Genomic DNA, 18,084 nt, shown 5'->3' on the forward strand with positions numbered 1-18,084 from the left:
GAGAGCCGCCCACACCCTACCTACTTCTACTCCCAAAGGCGGGGTTCCCTAAAGCTCTCCTCTGCCCTCCTCTTCCCCTGTTATGCAAAGGACCCTTTGAGTCTTTCCTCTCAGGCGATCTACATTCAAGAACGCCAGCCTGCGCCCTCCCTAGAAATGGTCTGTTTGGGTGTTCCCTCAGGTACGGGTGGTTCCGGCTCCGTCCTGCTAGGCTGGGTCATCCTGGACTCAGCCTTTCTAAGCCTCAGTTTCTTCATCTCAAACGGGAATAACAGTAAACGTTTCGATGGCACTGTCCCGTCTACAAAGTGCCTTCCTGTTAATTATCTCATTTATTTCTCACAACTCACAGGTGAGGTCAGAGTCACTTTAATCATACTCCCCATTTGTCTGGTAAGGAAAATGAGACTTCAGGAAAGCTGAGTTGTTTTGGTCACACACATAGTAAAATGAAGAGCAGGGACCTGGGAGCAAGCAGGCCCCCTGGTTCTAAACCTCATACCCTTGCCACCACCACAGTTGCCAGCCTTAAGGGGCAGGAAGGGGTACTGGCTTTGGTGTGCATCCCGGTGCCTCCACCAGCTGCTGTGTGACCTTGAACAAGTTGCTTAACTTCTCTGAATCTCAATTTTCAAATGACATAAATAGCTTGAGAATTCTGGCTCATATATATATACATATATGAAAGTGAAAGTGATGGTCACTCAGCCATGTTCCAGACTTTGTGGACTACAGCCTGCCAGGCTCCTCTGTCATGGAATTCTCCAGGCAAGAATACTGGAGTGGGTTGCCATTCCCTTCTCCTGGAGATCCTCTGGACCCAGATATCGAACCCAGGTCTCCCGCGCTGCAGGTGAATTCTTTACTGTCTGAGCCACTAGGGAAATCCCTATATAAATAGATTTATGTGTGTGTATCTGTATATATATTTGTTGACATTCAGTTACTAAGTGTATCTGACTCTTTGCAACCCCATAGACTGCAGCACACCAGGCTTCCCTGTCCTCCACTATCTCCGTATATATAATTTGTGGCTATTTCATTGTGTATATAAAGTCCTATTAAGAAGATTGTGGCTAGAACCATGAACAGGGTTCCCTTCCCTTCAGAGGACAATGGTCTTCAGTGGAGTTTTTAAGTTTTCTCATCTATTAAGTTGACAGAATAGCAGTGCTGGCCCCCAGAGTTGATGGTAGCAATACACAAATTTCAAGAGCTTGGAATTGGTCCCAGTGCATGATGTGTGAGCTGCTTCTGAGGGTCTTTGAGATTCCCCAAGGGCAGAGACAGGCTCTTATACCCCGCCCCATTCCCCACCCCACCTCCCCGCTTGAGGGCAGGGATACCTGCTGGGGCTTTAAGAGGCTCCAGGGCTTGTGGCTGTGGAGGTCCCAGCAGTTTCCCTACATGCCCTGACCTCCGCCCTGCCATCTGGAGGTCACCTCAATGGGGTGGCGGACCCCAGCCTCGGGAAGGGCAGCGTGGGGTGGACCACCTCCCATCCCGGCAACTCCTCACCACCCCAAGTCTATTTTTAGAGCAATTTGTCTGTGGGTCCTTTGCAGGGGGCAGCTTCCCGGAGTCCGGCAGGCTGACTCTGTAATTTGGGAAGATTGTGGGTGTTCCTGGAGCCCAGGGGCGGGGGCCCTCAGGCTCCCTGCAGGGTGGGGCCTGACCTCAGAGGTGGGATAAGGTGGCTGCTGACCCCTCTCCCCACCCATAATGGGCCTCAGAGTCTCCAGTCCCTCTAGCCCCTCCGTGCTGGCTCCTCAGACCTCAGCCTCACCCAAGCCAGGTGCTGGGGCCACTAGCAGCAGAGCTGACTTGGAGAGGAGGACTGTAGGCACCCGTCAGGAAAGGGGGTGATGTCTGGCAGCCCTGTGGCCCAGATGAGGCCAGGAGGCCCATGAGGTGGGCAGGAGGTGGACGCTGCCCTGGGAAACCTGGGCATCACTCATCCTCCCATCCAGGCACCAGAGGGCCCCGTGGAGTCTTCCTTCTTATCTTGTCTCCAGTATATTCTTCTCCACCCCTGCTGCCACTGGCTTAGCACGGGTCTCATTTCCTCTCTCCAGAAACAGCCTCCTGAGGGTCTCACCACCTCTATCTCGCCTGCAGTCAGTCCAGTCTGCACACAGAGGCGGAGTGATCTTTTTGAACCTTACAAACCCGAGTGTGCTTAAAACCCTTCCGCGTCTCCTCGTTACCTTTAGGACAAAGTCACAGCTCCGAGTCCAGCCTCCAAGGCCGACCCATCCCTGCTGGCCTCTCTGACTCCATCTTCCCCCTTCCCTTTGTGTTATAACTGCGCTAGACTGCTCGTGACTCTCCAGACCCCCAGCACCTAGCATGGCACTCATTAGATGTTTGCTGAATAAATGTAATCATATTCACAACAGCTGCCATTTGTTGAACATTTACTTCGTGACCAGTACTTTTACAGGTGAGGAAGCTAAGGCTCAGAGAGGTTAAGCAACTTGCCTAAGGTCACACAGCCAGGTGGGAGGGGTCTGTTGTCCAAGCCCACTCTAAACTGCTGAATGAAGAAGATGCCTCCATCTGTTCTGGGCCCAGCCCAGTCTGCCCAGTCTGTCCCCCCCATGCCCTTCCCTGCCTGCCTCCCGGTGTACCCTAACATCCCTCCACGGCCCTGTCCAGCAAGGGGCCAGGAGGGGGCCGAGCCCTCTGCTCTGGGAGTCCCCTGAGCCTGGGCCCTGCCCCCTTCCCTAGATGTGGAACATGGAGCGTGGGTGCTGGGGCACAAACTGTGCTCAGTCATGGTGAAGCAGGAGCAGAGCCCGGAGCTGCCCGTGGACCCTCTGGCCGCCTCCTCGGCTATGGCCGCCGCCGCCATGGCTACCACCCCGCTGCTGGGCCTCAGCCCCCTGACCAGGCTGCCTGTCCCCCACCAGGTGAGCCTGGGGCCTATTCACAGGGGCCAAGGGTGGGGGGGCTGTGGATCTCTGTAGGAAGGGCCATCCGAAACCCTGGGCACCCCGGGGCTCTGAGCAGGGAGCAGCGTGGCCCTTGGGAGTCTCCAGACTCTGTCTCTGCCCCCACCTTGGGCCACCCTTTCACCAATCTAGAACAGACTCAGACCACAGGGGCCCTCACTGTGTGGGGAAGAAGACAAAGGGACCCAGGCAGGGCTGGGCATCGGGGACCCCGTCCAGGGTCTCAGGGAAGGAGACAGCCCAGGACACTTAATTTTCTCAGTGTCTGGATTTTAAAAAATGAAGAAACGCCTAAATGGAAATTTAAAAATTGTACCCTATTTCCACTGCTTATATTCATGAGATGAATATGTTTAACCTACACTCGCAGGCCGGCCCTCCCCCCATGAACATCTAGATACCATCGCTCAGCTATAGCACCAAAGCGGACATCTGAAGACCCTTCTGGGGCCGTGAGGCCCAGACTCTGGGCACCTGGGAGAGGCCCCGCCTGGTCCCGGCTCTGCTCCCACTTGTGCTGTGGGCACGGTGCCTTCCTTCTTTATTCCTCAGCTTCCTTCTCTGTAAAACGGGAGCGCGAACTACAGCTAAGGGGCTCCTACTCTAGCCTCTAAAACACGAGTTTCTGCCGTTGTTTAGTCGCTACGTTGTGTCTGACTCTGCGGCCCCATGGGCAGTAGCCCACCAGGCTCCTCTGTCCATGGGATTTCTCAGGCAAGAATACTGGAGCGGGTTGTCTTTTCTTTCTCCAAGGGATCTTCCCGACCCAGGGATGCGAACCCGCATCTCCTGCACTGGCAGGAACATCCTTTACCCCTGAGTCACCAGGAAGCCCTTGGAATCCCTTGAGTTGGGGTTTGGCTGGCACTGCCCCCTGCTGGACACACGGCTCAAAACACACGTGGCCCAAGGGCTTCCCAGGTGGCAGCATCGGTAAAGAACCTGCCTGACAGTGCCAGAGATGGAAGAGACATGGGTTTGATCCCTGAGTTGGGAAGATCCACCGGAGAAGGAAGTGGCAACTCACTCCACTTCAGCATTCTTGCCTGGAGAATCCCATGGACGTGAGAGAGCCTGGGGTCGCAAAGAGTCAGACGTGACTGAAGCAACTTAGCCCACATGCAGAGGCAAGAAAGGGCATTCCCTCTTCCTCCACCGGGGACTGGAGGGTTCAGGGCTGGCTTCAGACGGAGGGTATCTTTGGGGACCATCTCCAGGGCTGGCTCTGCAACTTCTGAGGCCTCCCCAGAGCAGGAAGGGAAGACAGGATGGCCGTGGAGTCAAGGTCATGGAAGTTAGGCGCTGGGCTCAGGGGAGCAAACTGAGAGGTTAGGCAACTTGCCCCACATTGCACAGTCGGAAGAAATGGAGCTGCATTCTAGACTCAGCCACCAGACCCCAGAGCCCACCTTTTCCCCTCTAATGAGGTCTCGACCCCCTAGCAGAAAGTGAGGGAACCAGGAGTTGGGTGGCGAGAATGAGCGTATGACCCATGGAAGTGGAGCCCCCCTACTGCGTCTCGGTCCTTTCATCTGTCACTTGAGGGCTCAGCTGGAATGTAGACAAGGAAATCTCCAAGGTCCCAGCCAGCCTCACCGTCCTATGATTCCGGCTCATCTGCTGAAATTCAGGATTCTGGGTCCCACCCACGATATCATGACCTCTCTCTGCTGGCTTCTGGACCTGGAGGGGAATGATGGGCCTGAAATCCAGCACCCAACACCGTGTCTTCTCAAAGAGAACACCCCTTATGTGCGTGTTGACACTCCTGCATAGGAAGCCACGCATGCGATGTCCTTTCTGAAACCATGTTGGAATGGTGTAAAGAAATAGCAATGCGTGTTTAGCTAAAGCATTCATCTAATTCTACCAGTCCCTTGCTTAAAACCCATTGTGTGTGCGTGCTAAGCCACTTCAGTCATGTCCGACTCGTTGCAACCCCACGGGCTGTAGCCCACCAGGCTCCTCTGTCCATGGGATTCTCCAGGCAGGAATACTGGAGTGGGTTGCCATGCCCTCCTCCAGGGGATCTTCCCGACCCAGGGTTCAAACCCACGTCTCTCATGTCTCCTGCACTGGCAAGTGGTTCCTTTATTACTAGCAATACCTGGCGGAGAAGCCGATGGCCCCACTCCAGCACTCCTGCCTGGAAAAGCCCATGGGCGGAGGAGCCTGGTGGGCTGCAGTCCACGGGGTCGCAAAGAGTCGGGCACGACTGAGCGACTTCACTTTCACTTTTCCCTTTCATGCATTGGAGAAGGCAATCGCCCCACTCCAGCACTCTTGCCTGGAAAAGCCCATGGACGGAGGAGCCTGGTGGGCTGCAGTCCATGGGGTCGCGAAGAGTCGGGCACGACTGAGCGACTTCACTTTCACTTTTCCCTTTCATGCATTGGAGAAGGAAATGGCAACCCACTCCAGTACTCCTGCCTGGAGAATCCCAGGGACAGAGGAGCCTAGTGGGCTGCCGTCTATGGGGTCGCAGAGTCGGACACGACTGAAGCGACTTCACAGCAGCAGCAGCAGCGATACCTGGGGAGCCGCTGAAGCCCGTCAGGGCCCTCCTTGTTTCCGGCTTCTTTCTCTGGATTCTCCTCTTCCCGCCATGTCCTCTCCCCAGGTCTTCTGGCCTTGTGTCTTGCCACTGCACCTCTGACACTGCCTACACTCTGGACGCCCTCCGTGCGCGCCGTTTCCGGATCTATCCAGGCTCTGTCTGGGCGCTGTGCTTTCACAGATGCTTTTTCCTCGACGTGGGGTGCCTTTCCCCTTGCCTACGTCCTGCCCCACCCTGTATCTGGAGTACTGCTGTTTCTACTTCAGGTCTCAGACTTCAGCTGCTCAGGGACGCTCGGGGACCTTTCTCTAACGCCTCCTTCGTCGGTGCTGTGGTTACCGTTCAGGGAACCTGGCAGTGCCTCTGGCAGCGTAATCTGCCAGACATTGCTTTATGGAGGTCTCATGGCAGCACACACACCCAGGCCTGCATGGTATTCACAGTCGGTGTAGGGTCACTCTCCTCCAAACAAGACGGCCTTGGGCTCAGAGGCCACAGGAAGCCCTTCTTCCCTGAACTCGGGAGCTAGAGGATGTTCCTGGGCCCCCACTCTCTTCCTTGAGGCCTGTCTTGCCTTCTCTAAACACAAGAACGTGCCTCTGCTCCCTCTGGGATATGCCTGGAACCCTGAGCCCAGCTACTTTCTTAATGCTGTAGGGCAGACACCCCCCGCCTCAAGGCCCAGGGAGGGAGGGAATTTGGCGGGCCTGGTGGGGACAGGCCCCCGGAGCAGCTGTTGGAGCCCTGCCTCTTCCGCAGGCCCCAGGAGAGATGACTCAGCTGCCAGTGATCAAAGCCGAGCCCCAGGAGGTGAACCAGTTCCTCAAAGTGACACCAGGTGAGTGTGTCTGGAGAGGGGCTCTTCGTCTCCAGTCTTGGACAGACCGCATTCCTTACCCCTCGGTTCAGCCCTGTCTCCCTCAAAACGTCCCTTTTCTCCCCGTGAGTCTCTCCTCCCTTCTGTGTCCATTCTCCGTCTCTCCAGTCCCCTTCCTACCCGTTCTACAGCTGTCGTCACGGTTATCGCCTCCTTCTCGCCCTGTTTGCCAGTTTCCCCTCCCATCATTCGCTAACTGAGGTCCTCTCCGTAGCCATCAACCCATCCTTTTACTCATTTATCCGTCCATCTGTCCATTCTTCCATCTATCCATTCATCCACCCATCCAACGAGAGTACATTGGGCCTCTCCTAGTTCCAGGAACTGGGGACACAGAGAGAGAAAACAGTCGTTGTACCCAAGGAGCTCACACAGTAGGGTCACGGACAAACCACTAATTATACAGTTGTGTTATGGGTTAAAGATGACAGATCCCAGGAAACGCCTCCCCAGACCTGACAGGAGAGAACAGAGGGAGCTTCTCAGATTGAGCAGGAGAGAGAACTAACTTAATCTCTCCAATCCCACCTCATTCATTCATCCAACACTGATTAAGCATCAACTGTGTATCAGGCCCTGGGCTAACCACCCCAAGGTTCAGGAAGATGAATAAGGCCCAAGTTTCATCCTCAAGTTACTCACAACAGCCTCTGACAGAAGACAGAATTAACTGGAGGTAGAAAGGGACCAGTGTGAAAACACCTTACGTCATAAAGCATGGTCGCGTCCATCAGCCCACTGCATCCTCCCAGCTCCATACAGGGAGTCATTCCACCCCCAGTTCAACAGGGAAGTGAGGCTGGGAGGTGATAAGTAAGCATGAATATAGGTCACATAGTTGTGGGGTACAACAGTCAGGACTTGAACTCAGGTCTGACTCCAAGTTCAGTGCTCTTTACAGTACGGCATCTACGAGAGGCAGATGACACCAAAGAAGAGAGAGGGGACTCCTGTAGGAGGCGGTGGGGGGCAGAGCCCAGAAGGACATAGTGGTTCCTCCCAGTCTCAGCCCAGCTCTGCGGTGCAGTGGGCTCCAGATTCCCATGTGTGCGTGCACGCGTGCTCAGCTGTGTCCGACGCTGTACAATCCCAGGGACTGCAGCCTTCCAGGTTCTTGGTCCTCTGGGCTTGGCCCAGGCCTCTTCCCAATGCTGCGGCCAAGAGAGGCAGCAGGGAAGGCGTGCTGGGGAGAGCAGTGCTCCTGGCGGGTCTGCTGAAAGCTCAGCGCCTGCTGCCCTGTTACCCTGAGGTGGGAAATAGACACCCTGGTGTTCTGAAATGGAAAAAAAGGGAAAGAGGCTGCCGCTTGCCCTGCCTGATCCCCGTGGGTCTCGCTGTGGGCAGACTGTAGTCATCTCCTGGGGTTGCCAAGTTGGAGTCTCACAGACCCTGAGCCCTGTGAAGTCAGGGTTTAGTCACTAAGCCATGTCCGACTCTTGCAACCCCAGGGACTGTAGCCCGCTAGGCTCCTCTGTCCATGGGATTTCCCAGGCAAGAATAGTGGAGTGGGTCACCATTTCCTTCTCCAGGGGATCTTCCCGACCCAGGGACCAAACCTGGGTCTGCTGCGTCTCTGGCAGTCTCCTGCACTGCAGGTGGATTCTTTACCCACTGAGCCACCAGGGAAAGGAGCCCCGAGAATCTAGCCTCTGTGTTATCCCTGCCAAGTATTAGTGTTAGCCGCTCAGTCATTTCCAACTCTGCGAGCCCATCCACGGACTACGCCAGGCTCCTCTGTCCATGGAATTCTCCAGTAAAGAACACTGGAGTGGGTAGCCATTCCCTACTCCAAGGGATCTTCCCAACCCAAGGATGGAACCCAGGTTTCCTGCAATGTAGGGGGATTCGTTATCGTCTGAGCCAGCAGGGAATTCCCACCAAGAATCGGGTTTAAAGGAGCTGGGCTTGGTGGAGTCAGAGAGGGCATGGCCCTCAGATATTGTCTTCTGGGATGCCAACTCTACTTTCTGACACGCTAGGGTCCGGGGCGGGGGGCGGGGTGTCTTCTGACGTGCTAGGGTCAAGGCCCGAGCAGTCTGCCCACATGCCTTCGGGACCTGCTTAGGCCCCCGCTGTGCTGAACTCTGTCTGCCCGGAGCTAGGGCACCCGGCTAACCTGGCTTCTCCTACTCCCCACAGAGGACCTGCTGCAGATGCCCCCGACGCCCCCCAGCAGCCACGGCAGCGACAGCGACGGCTCCCAGAGTCCCCGCTCTCTGCCCCCCTCCAGCCCTATCCGGCCCATGGCCCGCTCCTCCACGGCCATCTCCACCTCTCCACTCCTCACCGCCCCTCACGTAAGCAGCTGGGGCCGGACTGACCCCAGAGTCGAAGAATCCAGTGTCTGGGGGGAGCCCTAAGCCTGATCCCACCCACATCAGAACACAGGAGGCGCCTGCCCCGCGGATGGGAGTGAAGATCTTTTGATTGTGCTTGGGGATGAATAGGAAACAGGAAGAGTCCAAGAGGCCTGCTGAAGCCGGTGGTGGCCAAGCTAGGTCTACAACTTGACATTCCTGACCTCCAGGGGGACGGCCCAGGCTGCCTCCAAGGAGCACTGTCTGCAGCGCAAAGTTCAGGAGGCCCAGAAGCCCTGGGACGGGTGGGGGAACCCTCAGTCTAGAGGTGCTAGGTGTCCGAGGTGGGTGCTGTTCACGGGGCCCTGGACAAGTAAGCTCTGAGGCTGTGGATTCCACGATGGGATCTAGAGACCAGCCCTTCCCAACAGTATATTGAGGGCCTAACATGCCAGGCTGCCAGCAACATCCTCAGCACTTGTGACATGTTACTGGATTTAATTCAGATCCGCCCCTCTTGCATATGAGGAAACTGAGGTTCAGCGAGCTGGGTGCCTTGCCAAGGTCATGCCGAGGGTAAATGGCTGAGCTCGGATTTGAATGCAGGGCTGTCTGGTTTCTAACTAGTATGTCCCCCTTGCCATAGAAATTACAGGGGACGTCGGGGCCGCTGCTCCTGACGGAGGAGGAGAAGCGCACCCTGGTTGCTGAGGGCTACCCCATCCCCACCAAACTCCCCCTCACCAAAGCCGAGGAGAAGGCCTTGAAGAGAGTCCGGAGGAAGATCAAGAACAAGGTAAAGCGCAAGGCAGACCCTAGCCCTGCCCTGGGGCTTCCTTGGGGGTGGGGCTCTGCTCCCCTGGCTGTGCCAGACCTGAAACTGGGGAGCCCAGGAAGTGGATACGTGGCATGGTAACTCCGTGAGGGACAGGGAAACCTGGCCTACTGTGGTCCACGGGGTCATGGAGAGTCGGACACAGCTTGGTGATTGAACAGTAACAACTCCTGTTTGGGGGCTTCCCCCTCTAGATCTCGGCCCAGGAGAGCCGCCGTAAGAAGAAGGAGTACGTGGAGTGCCTAGAAAAGAAGTAAGGGGCCTGGGGCGGGTGGCCAGCGCGGGTGGCCTGGGCTCCGCTCCCCAACCTGGCTTCCTCTCCCACCCTCTTGGGGGCGGTGCGGGGGTGGCAGGGGAGTAGGATGCTGGGGGGCAGGGCAAAGGGGGCAGCAGAGAGACTTCCCCGGTGGCCCAGTGGTTACGACTCTGTGCTCTCAATGCAGGGGGCACGGGTTCAAATCCTGGTCGGGGACTAAGATTCTGCGTGCCACACACCACGTGACCCCAAAGTGGGGGGGAAGCCAAGTCTGGGGTTTGTCACTGAGCCTGTGGCTGCTTGGCCCCCACAGGGTGGAGACATTTACATCTGAGAACAATGAACTGTGGAAGAAGGTGGAGACCCTGGAGAATGCCAACAGGTGGGTGGTGCCGCCTGCGTTCCCCCTGGCCCCTGCCCTTCTGCAGCCAGTGGCTGGCTCTGGCATAGCTCTGGGAGGCAGGAGAGAGGAGAGGCCACTGAGCTCAGGGAGATGTGAATCCCAGAAGCAGGGGCACTGCAGCCTGGGACCCTCAGTTTCCCATCCTCCTTTATCCACTCAGAGCTCTAGGTACCAGACAGGGCTGTCGAGATGCTTAAATGAGGTAATAATACAGACCAGCAGCAGCCCCTGGGCACTTGTTAGGAATGCTTTGTGCCCGGGCCTTATGCCAGCCCTGTTGAATCCAGGGAAGGTTCCACAACCTATGTGTTAACAAGCCCTCCAGGTAATTCTGAGGCACCCTGAAGTTAGAGCACCGATGTACCTGTTTACTACTCAAAGTGAGTTTCTCAGACCAGCACGTCAGCATCAGCTGGGGGCTTGCAGAAGTGCACAATCTCAGGCCTCTCCCCACATTTAACTTGAATCAGAATCTGCATTTCAGCAACACACTTAAGTGATTCACGTGCACGACTAAGTTTGAGAAACAGTCTGGAGCCCACACAGGGCCTGGCAAGCAGTGGCCACAGAAAGTCACAACTCTGGGTGCTGTTTTTGTGATCCCAGGAAAACTGTCATGCATCTCTGGGCCCCAGTTTCTCTGTCTACATGGAGACGATGGAAGTGAATCTCCCCAGATTCATGTGACGATGCGATGAGACCTAGCAAGTAAAGGGCCAGCACTGTCCTTGGCATTTGAGAATGCTCCCTTCATGTTAACTTTTCTTCTTCTTTTTTCCTGCTGTTATTTTGAATTCTTGTTAGTGACCAGTCATGAGCCCACAGTAGGCCTTTAATAATTGTTCACCAGGAGTAATTAAAGCAGCAGCCAACAGCTGGTAGGGAGCAGGTACTCAACAGAAGGCTTTTTCCTTCTTTCCTTCCTTCTCCCCCAGCTTCTCCAGTGGGATCCAGCCACTCCCCTGACTGACCCGGAGAATGCCCCTCTGATTCAGGGAAGAGGGGTGGGAGCCCTCGCCCCTCACCCCCTTCCTCTGGCCCAGATTCCTCTCTGGTCCCCAATAGGGCCAGGCCCTTGGAGCTATTTCGCCACCTGCTGTACATTCTGGGAACTGCAACCCCATGGACCAGCTGGGCGGGAGGGAAGAGATGATTCAACATTTGTTCACCAAGCGTGGGCTGATTCCTTGCTGGGGAGGACCCAGTCCCTGCCCTCAGGGAGCCCCCACAGTTAGCGAAAGAGACTGACGTCGTTGTTCAGTCGCTCAGTCGTGTCCGACTCTTTGCAACCCCGTGGAATGACATACAAATTTGTAAATAAACGAAGTGTTACAGGTGCTGTGATAAAAGCAAAAACTGTGACAAAATTAACCAAAAAAATGGTAGCTACCACTCCCCGCACGCTCACCCCTCACCAGGTACCAGGCGGCTGCCAGACATGCCCTTCTTATCAGCTCAGGGTAGGAGGAGGGAAGGTCAGTTTAGCTGCGGCTGGTGCGGGGTTAAAGAAGAAGAAGGTGACCTCAGCCCAGGTGGGCTAGACCCGCCTCCAACCTCCGCTTTGGCCAGAAGAAGCCTCCCACAGGGTGACCCAGCTATGCACCGTGAAGCGGGCGCCAGGTGCCCCGGGCACGCCACAGAGGAGCCAAGCGGGAAGTGACCTTTTCTGCCTTGAGTGAAGCGGGCACCTGGTGTGGAAGCCAAGTCTAGAGCCAGCCCAGGTGCCCCACCCCCAGCCCGCACGGGGGAGAGCTCCAGGAGGCAGCGATGCCAGCCTGCTGGGGCAGAGCCCGCGGGTGACCGCTGTGCCCCCCTCAGGACTCTGCTCCAGCAGCTGCAGAAACTCCAGGCTCTGGTCACCAGCAAGATCTCCAGACCTTACAAGATGGCCGCCACCCAGACGGGGACCTGCCTCATGGTAGGTTACTGTTCCCTCCCCACAGAGCCGCAGGAGGCCCGGTCTCCCCCAAGGCCGGCTTTCCGGGGGCCTGGGGGGTGGTGTGCAGAGCGGTCAGTGCCCTGGCTCCAGCAGACCCCCGCCTCTTTCACCAAAGCCCGTGGAACCTTCCGGAACATGACCTTCCCTGACCAGTTCTGACACGGTCTGGATGCATAGGGACTCACACGAACCCTGCTAGGGGATGACAGGCCAAGCGCCGTGAGGACGGCGCCTCTGAGGACCCAGTGCGGGGATGGGCCTGGGGCGATGCGGGGAGATATGGGCCTGTCTCTCTACATGCCTGGTGCGGTGTCCAGGCTGTGGCCAGAGCCTCTGCTAGCTCCTTTCCACGTTCCCTGTAGCTGTACAGCCTGTTGCCTCCGGGTTAATCACTGCCCCCGGGCCCTCTTGAGATCCTGGAGCTGTCAGGTGGCAAAGCTGGAGTAGAGGCAGCTGTTAGTTTGGGCTCTGTGACTCTTAGCTCCCCATGCTGGCCAGTCTTCCTGGGAACCCTGCTGGGAATCTGGTGTGAAGATATGTCCCCGTCCCTTGCCCCAGCCTCAATCTCCTCCAGCACCTACTCCTTCCTTCCTTTCCTGATTCCTTTCCACCCCAGAGGTGATAGCCACACTGTCCAACTCCCTCTCTTTTCTAGCGCTGCCTGGGGTGGCCCCTCTCCAGTGGGCTGAGATGGCCTGACAGCCTCCACCTTCTCCTCCACCACATGGCTCTGGGAGTAGATTTCCTGAAAAAATGATGAGCCTTTGGCCCCCACTGGCTCATGGAGGGGGGAGGGTTTTGGGGGTGGCCAGGGCTGCAGCCATCCCCTGGCCCGGCTCTGCCCACCACACTCTCTCCACTGCCAGGTGGCAGCCCTGTGCTTCGTCCTGGTGCTGGGCTCCCTCGTGCCCTGCCTCCCTGAGTTCTCCTCTGGCTCCCAGACTGTGAAGGAAGACCCGATGGCCACTGACAGCATCTACACCGCCAGTCAGAGTAAGTGCCCCAAGCAGGGCTGCCCTCCCCCCACGCCAGCCCCAACTTCTGGGCAGAAGACAGACGCAAGCGAGGAGCCAGGTCTGGGGATGACGCCGTCTCATTCTACCTTCCCATTTTGCAGATGGGAAAACTGAGGCCTCTCCCAAGGGTCTATGATTTGTTTGATGTTAGTTATAGAATTAGAACTACAGTGCAGAGCCCCTGATTCCCAACCCACCCAGGAGTGGCTTGGCCAGGGGAGGAGGTTTAGGGAATGATAGGAATGTTCCCACCCTAGCCCCCATGTATTATGGTGCCGGTTGGTAGGGGGCATCTGCTAAGCCACCATCAAGATTTTACAACCGGGGTAGCGAGTGAGTTTCAGCTCCAGGGCCATTTTCCATAAGATGTTAGTGGCTGCATGAAGCACTGTTAAGAAGGACTCTGAGGCCCCGTTCAGGATCAACAGGCAGGAGTGGCAAGATCCGCTGGTAACGTCTGTCATGGGCAGAAGCGTGGGAGTGGTGTGGACTCAGCTAGTTACCACCCCAAGGGGCTTGTGAGGACTGTTAAGAACATGGAGTTTCCGAGTCAGTCATATCTGCCACTCGCTAAGTGCGTGACCTCAGGCATGTGTCTGAAGCATGCTAAATTTTAATCTCTTATCTCGAAAATGGGAGTTACCAGTTCCATGCTTATTGAGCATGTTTGCTGTGAAGACGAAATGACATGGTGCATGAAGGCTCTCGGTACAGTTCCTGGTACCCAGCAGGCTCTTACTAAACGAACAACAGTCGCTCCCTTTTTGATGCGCTCGCAAGAGGAGAGAAAAGACACAACACGCAGTGGCAAGGGGAGAACCGGCCCGGGGGGCAGCGAAGAATAGTGTGGATTTCCGGAGGCAGAGGATGCTCCAGACAGACCTTCAGAGGGACTTCCAGACAGTCCCTCATGGCCTCCTGCAGCGCACCATCCAGCAGGGCAGGGGGAGGAAAAGGAAACAGATGGGAGGTCGGAGGGAGCGAGGAGCTGGCGGGAGTGAGTTTCAAGAAGGAGGGATGCTGCAGGAAGAATGAGTTGGGCCTGCCGGGCCTTGAGGCCGTGGGGAGGGTTAGGGGAAGAGGAAGCAGAAGCGAGGAGTGAAAACCCCTCCCTGGACCAGAACAGCCAGAGAAGAGGCAGTTGCTAAGGGAGGTGGGTGGCAGGGATGTAAGTTCCTGAGAGGCACATGTCCGTTTCCTTAAGGCCAGAGGGGTCTGTGTGATGGGAGGCACAGAGGACCCGGAAAGGAAGGAATGGAAACTGGGGGAGTGGGGTTAGGGGGCGGGGGAGGCGTGTTGATGGACAAAAGCAGAGTCAGAGGAGCCAGAGGAGCGCAGGAATGAATGAGCCCCTCAGAGTGAGCTCATTGGGTTTCAGGCTCAGGGTCCCCGCAGGGCGAAGAGGAGGAAGTGAGCCCTGGAGCAGGCTGGCCCACGGAGCTGGGGCAGCGCACAGATGCAGGGGCCCTGCTCAGGCAGACCGTGAGGTCAGGGCCCCAAGAGTGAGGAGGGTGCTGGTGGCTCCTGGAGCCAGGCGGGCCAGGGTCTGCAGCTCAGCCGCAGTGCATCGTCCTTAGGCTGGGACAGCGCCCCTGACAACCTGGAGCCTCAGTGGCCTGTTTTGTGAAATGGACCTAAAAATATCTCATTCTGAGAGTTTCTGTTAATGATTTGATATAGGTTAAAGGATGCCGACAATGTCTGATATGCTTGGTAGATATCCAACAAATGTGTTTTCTCTTTTCCTCATCTCCCTGAGGGGTAAACTGGGGCCTCAAATGGGGAAAAGGTTTATTCAAGGTCTCACAGGAAGGGAGTGGTTCAGGAGGATGAGAACCCAGCTCTCAGATGCCCCAACCCAGTGCCCTCTGCTTAGGGAGCGCTAACTTGCTCTGAGTGCAGCTTCAGTCACTCTGTTATCTCATTTAAACCTCACATCGACAGGAGGTTGGCCCCTAGTATTCCTATTTTACAGATGAGCAAGCTCAGAAAGGTGAAAGCAAAGGCATGGCTTGCCTGCAGTCACACAGCTGGGAATCATTTGAGCTGGATTCAGATCCAGGCCTGAAAGAGTCCAGGGCCCAGGTCCTCGACCACTGGGCGCTGAATGCGGCCTAGACGGGGAGGGAGCCTTGGCACCATGGCTCACCCTGAGCTCCTTCTCCAGTGCCCTCCCGGAGCCTCCTGTTCTACGACGAGGGAGCGGGCTCATGGGAGGATGGCCGCAGTGCCCTGCTGCCCGTGGAGCCCCCGGATGGCTGGGAGATCAAGCCCGGGGGGCCGGTGGAGCAGCGACCCCAGGACCACCTGCAACATGACCACCTGGACAGCACCCACGAGACTAGCAAGTACCTGAGTGAGGCCTGGCCAAAGGACGTCGGTGGGAACAGCACGGGCCCTGACTTCTCCCACCCTAAGGAGTGGTTCCACGAGAGGTGGGTGGGTGGCCCCTTCCCTTCCTGGGCTCCCAGGCTCCACCCAGCCTCTGCTCACCCCTGGTCTCCGCATTGTCAGCCACACCCTCCCGCAGCCCCATCCCTCCCAAGTCCAAACCCAGCTTGCAGAGGGGCCAGAGGGTCCTCCCCAGACAGAGTCATCCCTGACTTCTCTTCTCTCTCCAGGGATCTGGGTCCCAACACCACCGTCAAGCTCTCCTAGGCCGTGCCAAGACCCAGGACACAGGGCGTACCCTCTGGTACTCAGAAGAGGGGTCGTCCTGCTCACCAACCCGGATCCGGCTCGTACCCCTGCCCCCTGGGGTCCCCTCCCAGGAGAAAGGGTTCCACTCCCCACCCCCTACCAGCCCCTCTTTGCCCCAGATCTTGACTGGGGCCCCCCTTCCCCCCATATTTGGACTGTTCCCTTGGGCCAACCACTCTGTTCTCACCCCTTCCCTCCCACAACCATCCGTCCTTCTCAGATAAACCACTCACTGGGTTACCCACCTCCTTTCTTATAATGACCAAGAGGACCACTGCCTCCCTGCCCCACCGCGACCACATACACACACACAGACACATCAACAGACCCACTCACTAAGCCCCTCCCCGCCCCCCCACTGTACAGAGACCAAGAACAGAAATTGTTTGTAAATAATGAACCTTATTTTTTATTATTGCCAGTCCCTAAGATATTGTATTTTACAAGTCTCCCTCCTACCTTCAACCCTCCCTTGTTTTGTATTTTATGAAGTTAGTGCGGGCTTCGCTGCTCCCTGGCCCAGGAGAGAGGGTCCCCCCACCCAGAACCCCTCACCTGGCCTCCCCCTTGCCGCTGCCCAAGCCGCTGGGCCTTTTTAATTGCCAAACCGCTTCACCCATCAGCTCAGCACATGCTTTAAGAAGGCAAAAGTAAAAAAAAAAAAAATATGCAGCATCAACCCCTGACTTTGTGCCTTGCTTCATGGTAGGGGTCGTGGGGGTGGGGGGAGGGTGGGACTGAAGATGAAGGAATAAGAAGGGTAAGTTTATCTGGGGGCTTCCCAGGTGGCACTAGTGGCAAAGAACCCGCCTGCCAACGCAGGAGACATAAGAGGTGCCGGTTCGACCCCTAGATCGGGAAGATTCCCTGGAGGATGGATGGCTACTGACTCCAGCGTTCTTGCCTAGAGAATCCCATGGATAGAGGAGCCTGGTGGGCTATGGTCCATAGGGCTGCAAAGAGTCAGACGGGCCTGAAGGAACTTAGCACACACGTAAGTTTATTTTATATTCTGATCAGTAGTGATTGAGAGTGAGGGGTTTGAGAAGGCATTTGTACTGGGTTCCCTCCTCCAGCCAGACACAGAATTCAAATCAGATAGTGAAAGAATTCTGCTACAATCCCCATACCCCAAGGCTCCTCCCAGCTCCTACCCCTACTGTGTGTGGAAGCAGAGAGGCATGTAGGCCACCGGGTCGGCCTTTAAGGGTGGGAACGGTGAGCACTCAGTGTCCAGGGTAGCCAGACGCTGTCCTCGGCACTGTACACACAGTACCCAGGTTGCTCCTCCTCTTTCCTGCCCATTTCTTACTTTCTGTTATCTTTGCCTCATCTGCATTAGAGGAGCACACTTCAGAGGAAAAAGAGCTGCCTTTGGTTACTGGAACCGTCACTTGCTAGCCATGTGCAGTGGGCAGAATTCCAACATGGGCTCCAGGGATCCTGCCTCCTGGGGTGCACACCCAGGGTCATCCCTTCCCCTAGGGTCTGGGGCAGAGGGGAACCTGTGCGTGTCAGGGATGCCACTCCCATAGTTAGGTGACCTTTCACGGAAAAAGTAAAGGGATTTTGCAGGTGTAATGAAGGTCCCAAATCAGTTGATTCTGAGTTAATTCAAAGGGAGTTAATTCACTGAGTTAATTCACTTCCCTGGTGGTCCAGCGACTAAGACTCTGTGCCCCCAATGTAGGGGGCCCTAGTTTCGACCCCTGGTCAGAGAACTAGATCTCGCATGCCACAAATAGGATGTGAGGTGGCCAAGCAAAGAAATGATAAATAAAAAAAATTTTTAAGGGAGACCACCCTGGATGCACCTGACTTAATCGGGTGAAAGCGATTCAAAGAGGGACTGCTGCCGCTGCTGCTGCTAAGTCGCTTCAGTCGTCTCCGACTCTGTGCGACCCCATAGACAGCAGCCCCCCAGGCTCCCGCGTCCCTAGGATTTTCCAGTCAAGAACACTGGAGTGGGTTGCCATTTCCTTCTCCAATGCATGAAAGTGAAAAGTGAAAGTGAAGTCGCTCAGTCGTGTCCGACTCTTAGCAACCCCATGGACAGCAGCCTACCAGGCTCCTCCGTCCATGGGATTTTCCAGGCAAGAGTACTGGAGTGGGGTGCCATCGCCTTCTCCAAAAAGAGGGACTGAGCCCTTCCCAAAGAGAAAGAGAGTCTCCTAATGGCCTTAAAGAAGCAAACAGCCGTGTTTCGTACCACATGGAGAGGGTGGCCTCTAGGCTCTCACACTCTGGAGG

At 56.3% G+C, this 18,084-nt stretch overlaps 1 protein-coding gene across 3 annotated transcripts in view; it reads left to right on the forward strand.

Moving 5' to 3' along the window:
• CREB3L1 (cAMP responsive element binding protein 3 like 1) overlaps positions 1–16,464 on the forward strand; it is a 37,850-nt gene extending 21,386 nt beyond the window's left edge. Inside the window, exons 3-12 of one of the 3 annotated variants that reach the window (XM_068988410.1) lie at positions 2,731–2,912; positions 6,271–6,349; positions 8,528–8,685; positions 9,332–9,481; positions 9,715–9,773; positions 10,090–10,158; positions 11,998–12,097; positions 12,985–13,111; positions 15,302–15,569; positions 15,793–16,464. In XM_068988410.1, the coding sequence (XP_068844511.1) occupies positions 2,731–2,912; positions 6,271–6,349; positions 8,528–8,685; positions 9,332–9,481; positions 9,715–9,773; positions 10,090–10,158; positions 11,998–12,097; positions 12,985–13,111; positions 15,302–15,569; positions 15,793–16,093 (1,493 nt within the window). In that variant the 3' untranslated portion in view covers positions 16,094–16,464. Of the gene's footprint in view, positions 1–2,730; positions 2,913–6,270; positions 6,350–8,527; positions 8,686–9,331; positions 9,482–9,714; positions 9,774–10,089; positions 10,159–11,997; positions 12,098–12,984; positions 13,112–15,301; positions 15,570–15,755 lie in introns of all 3 variants that reach the window. The other 2 variants (XM_068988411.1, XM_068988412.1) reach the window with 2 other exon arrangements.
• Positions 16,465–18,084: the final 1,620 nt, after the last annotated feature.

The sequence above is a fragment of the Capricornis sumatraensis genome, chromosome 16 (genome assembly GCF_032405125.1).
Source record: "Capricornis sumatraensis isolate serow.1 chromosome 16, serow.2, whole genome shotgun sequence".
NCBI lineage: Eukaryota > Metazoa > Chordata > Mammalia > Artiodactyla > Bovidae > Capricornis > Capricornis sumatraensis.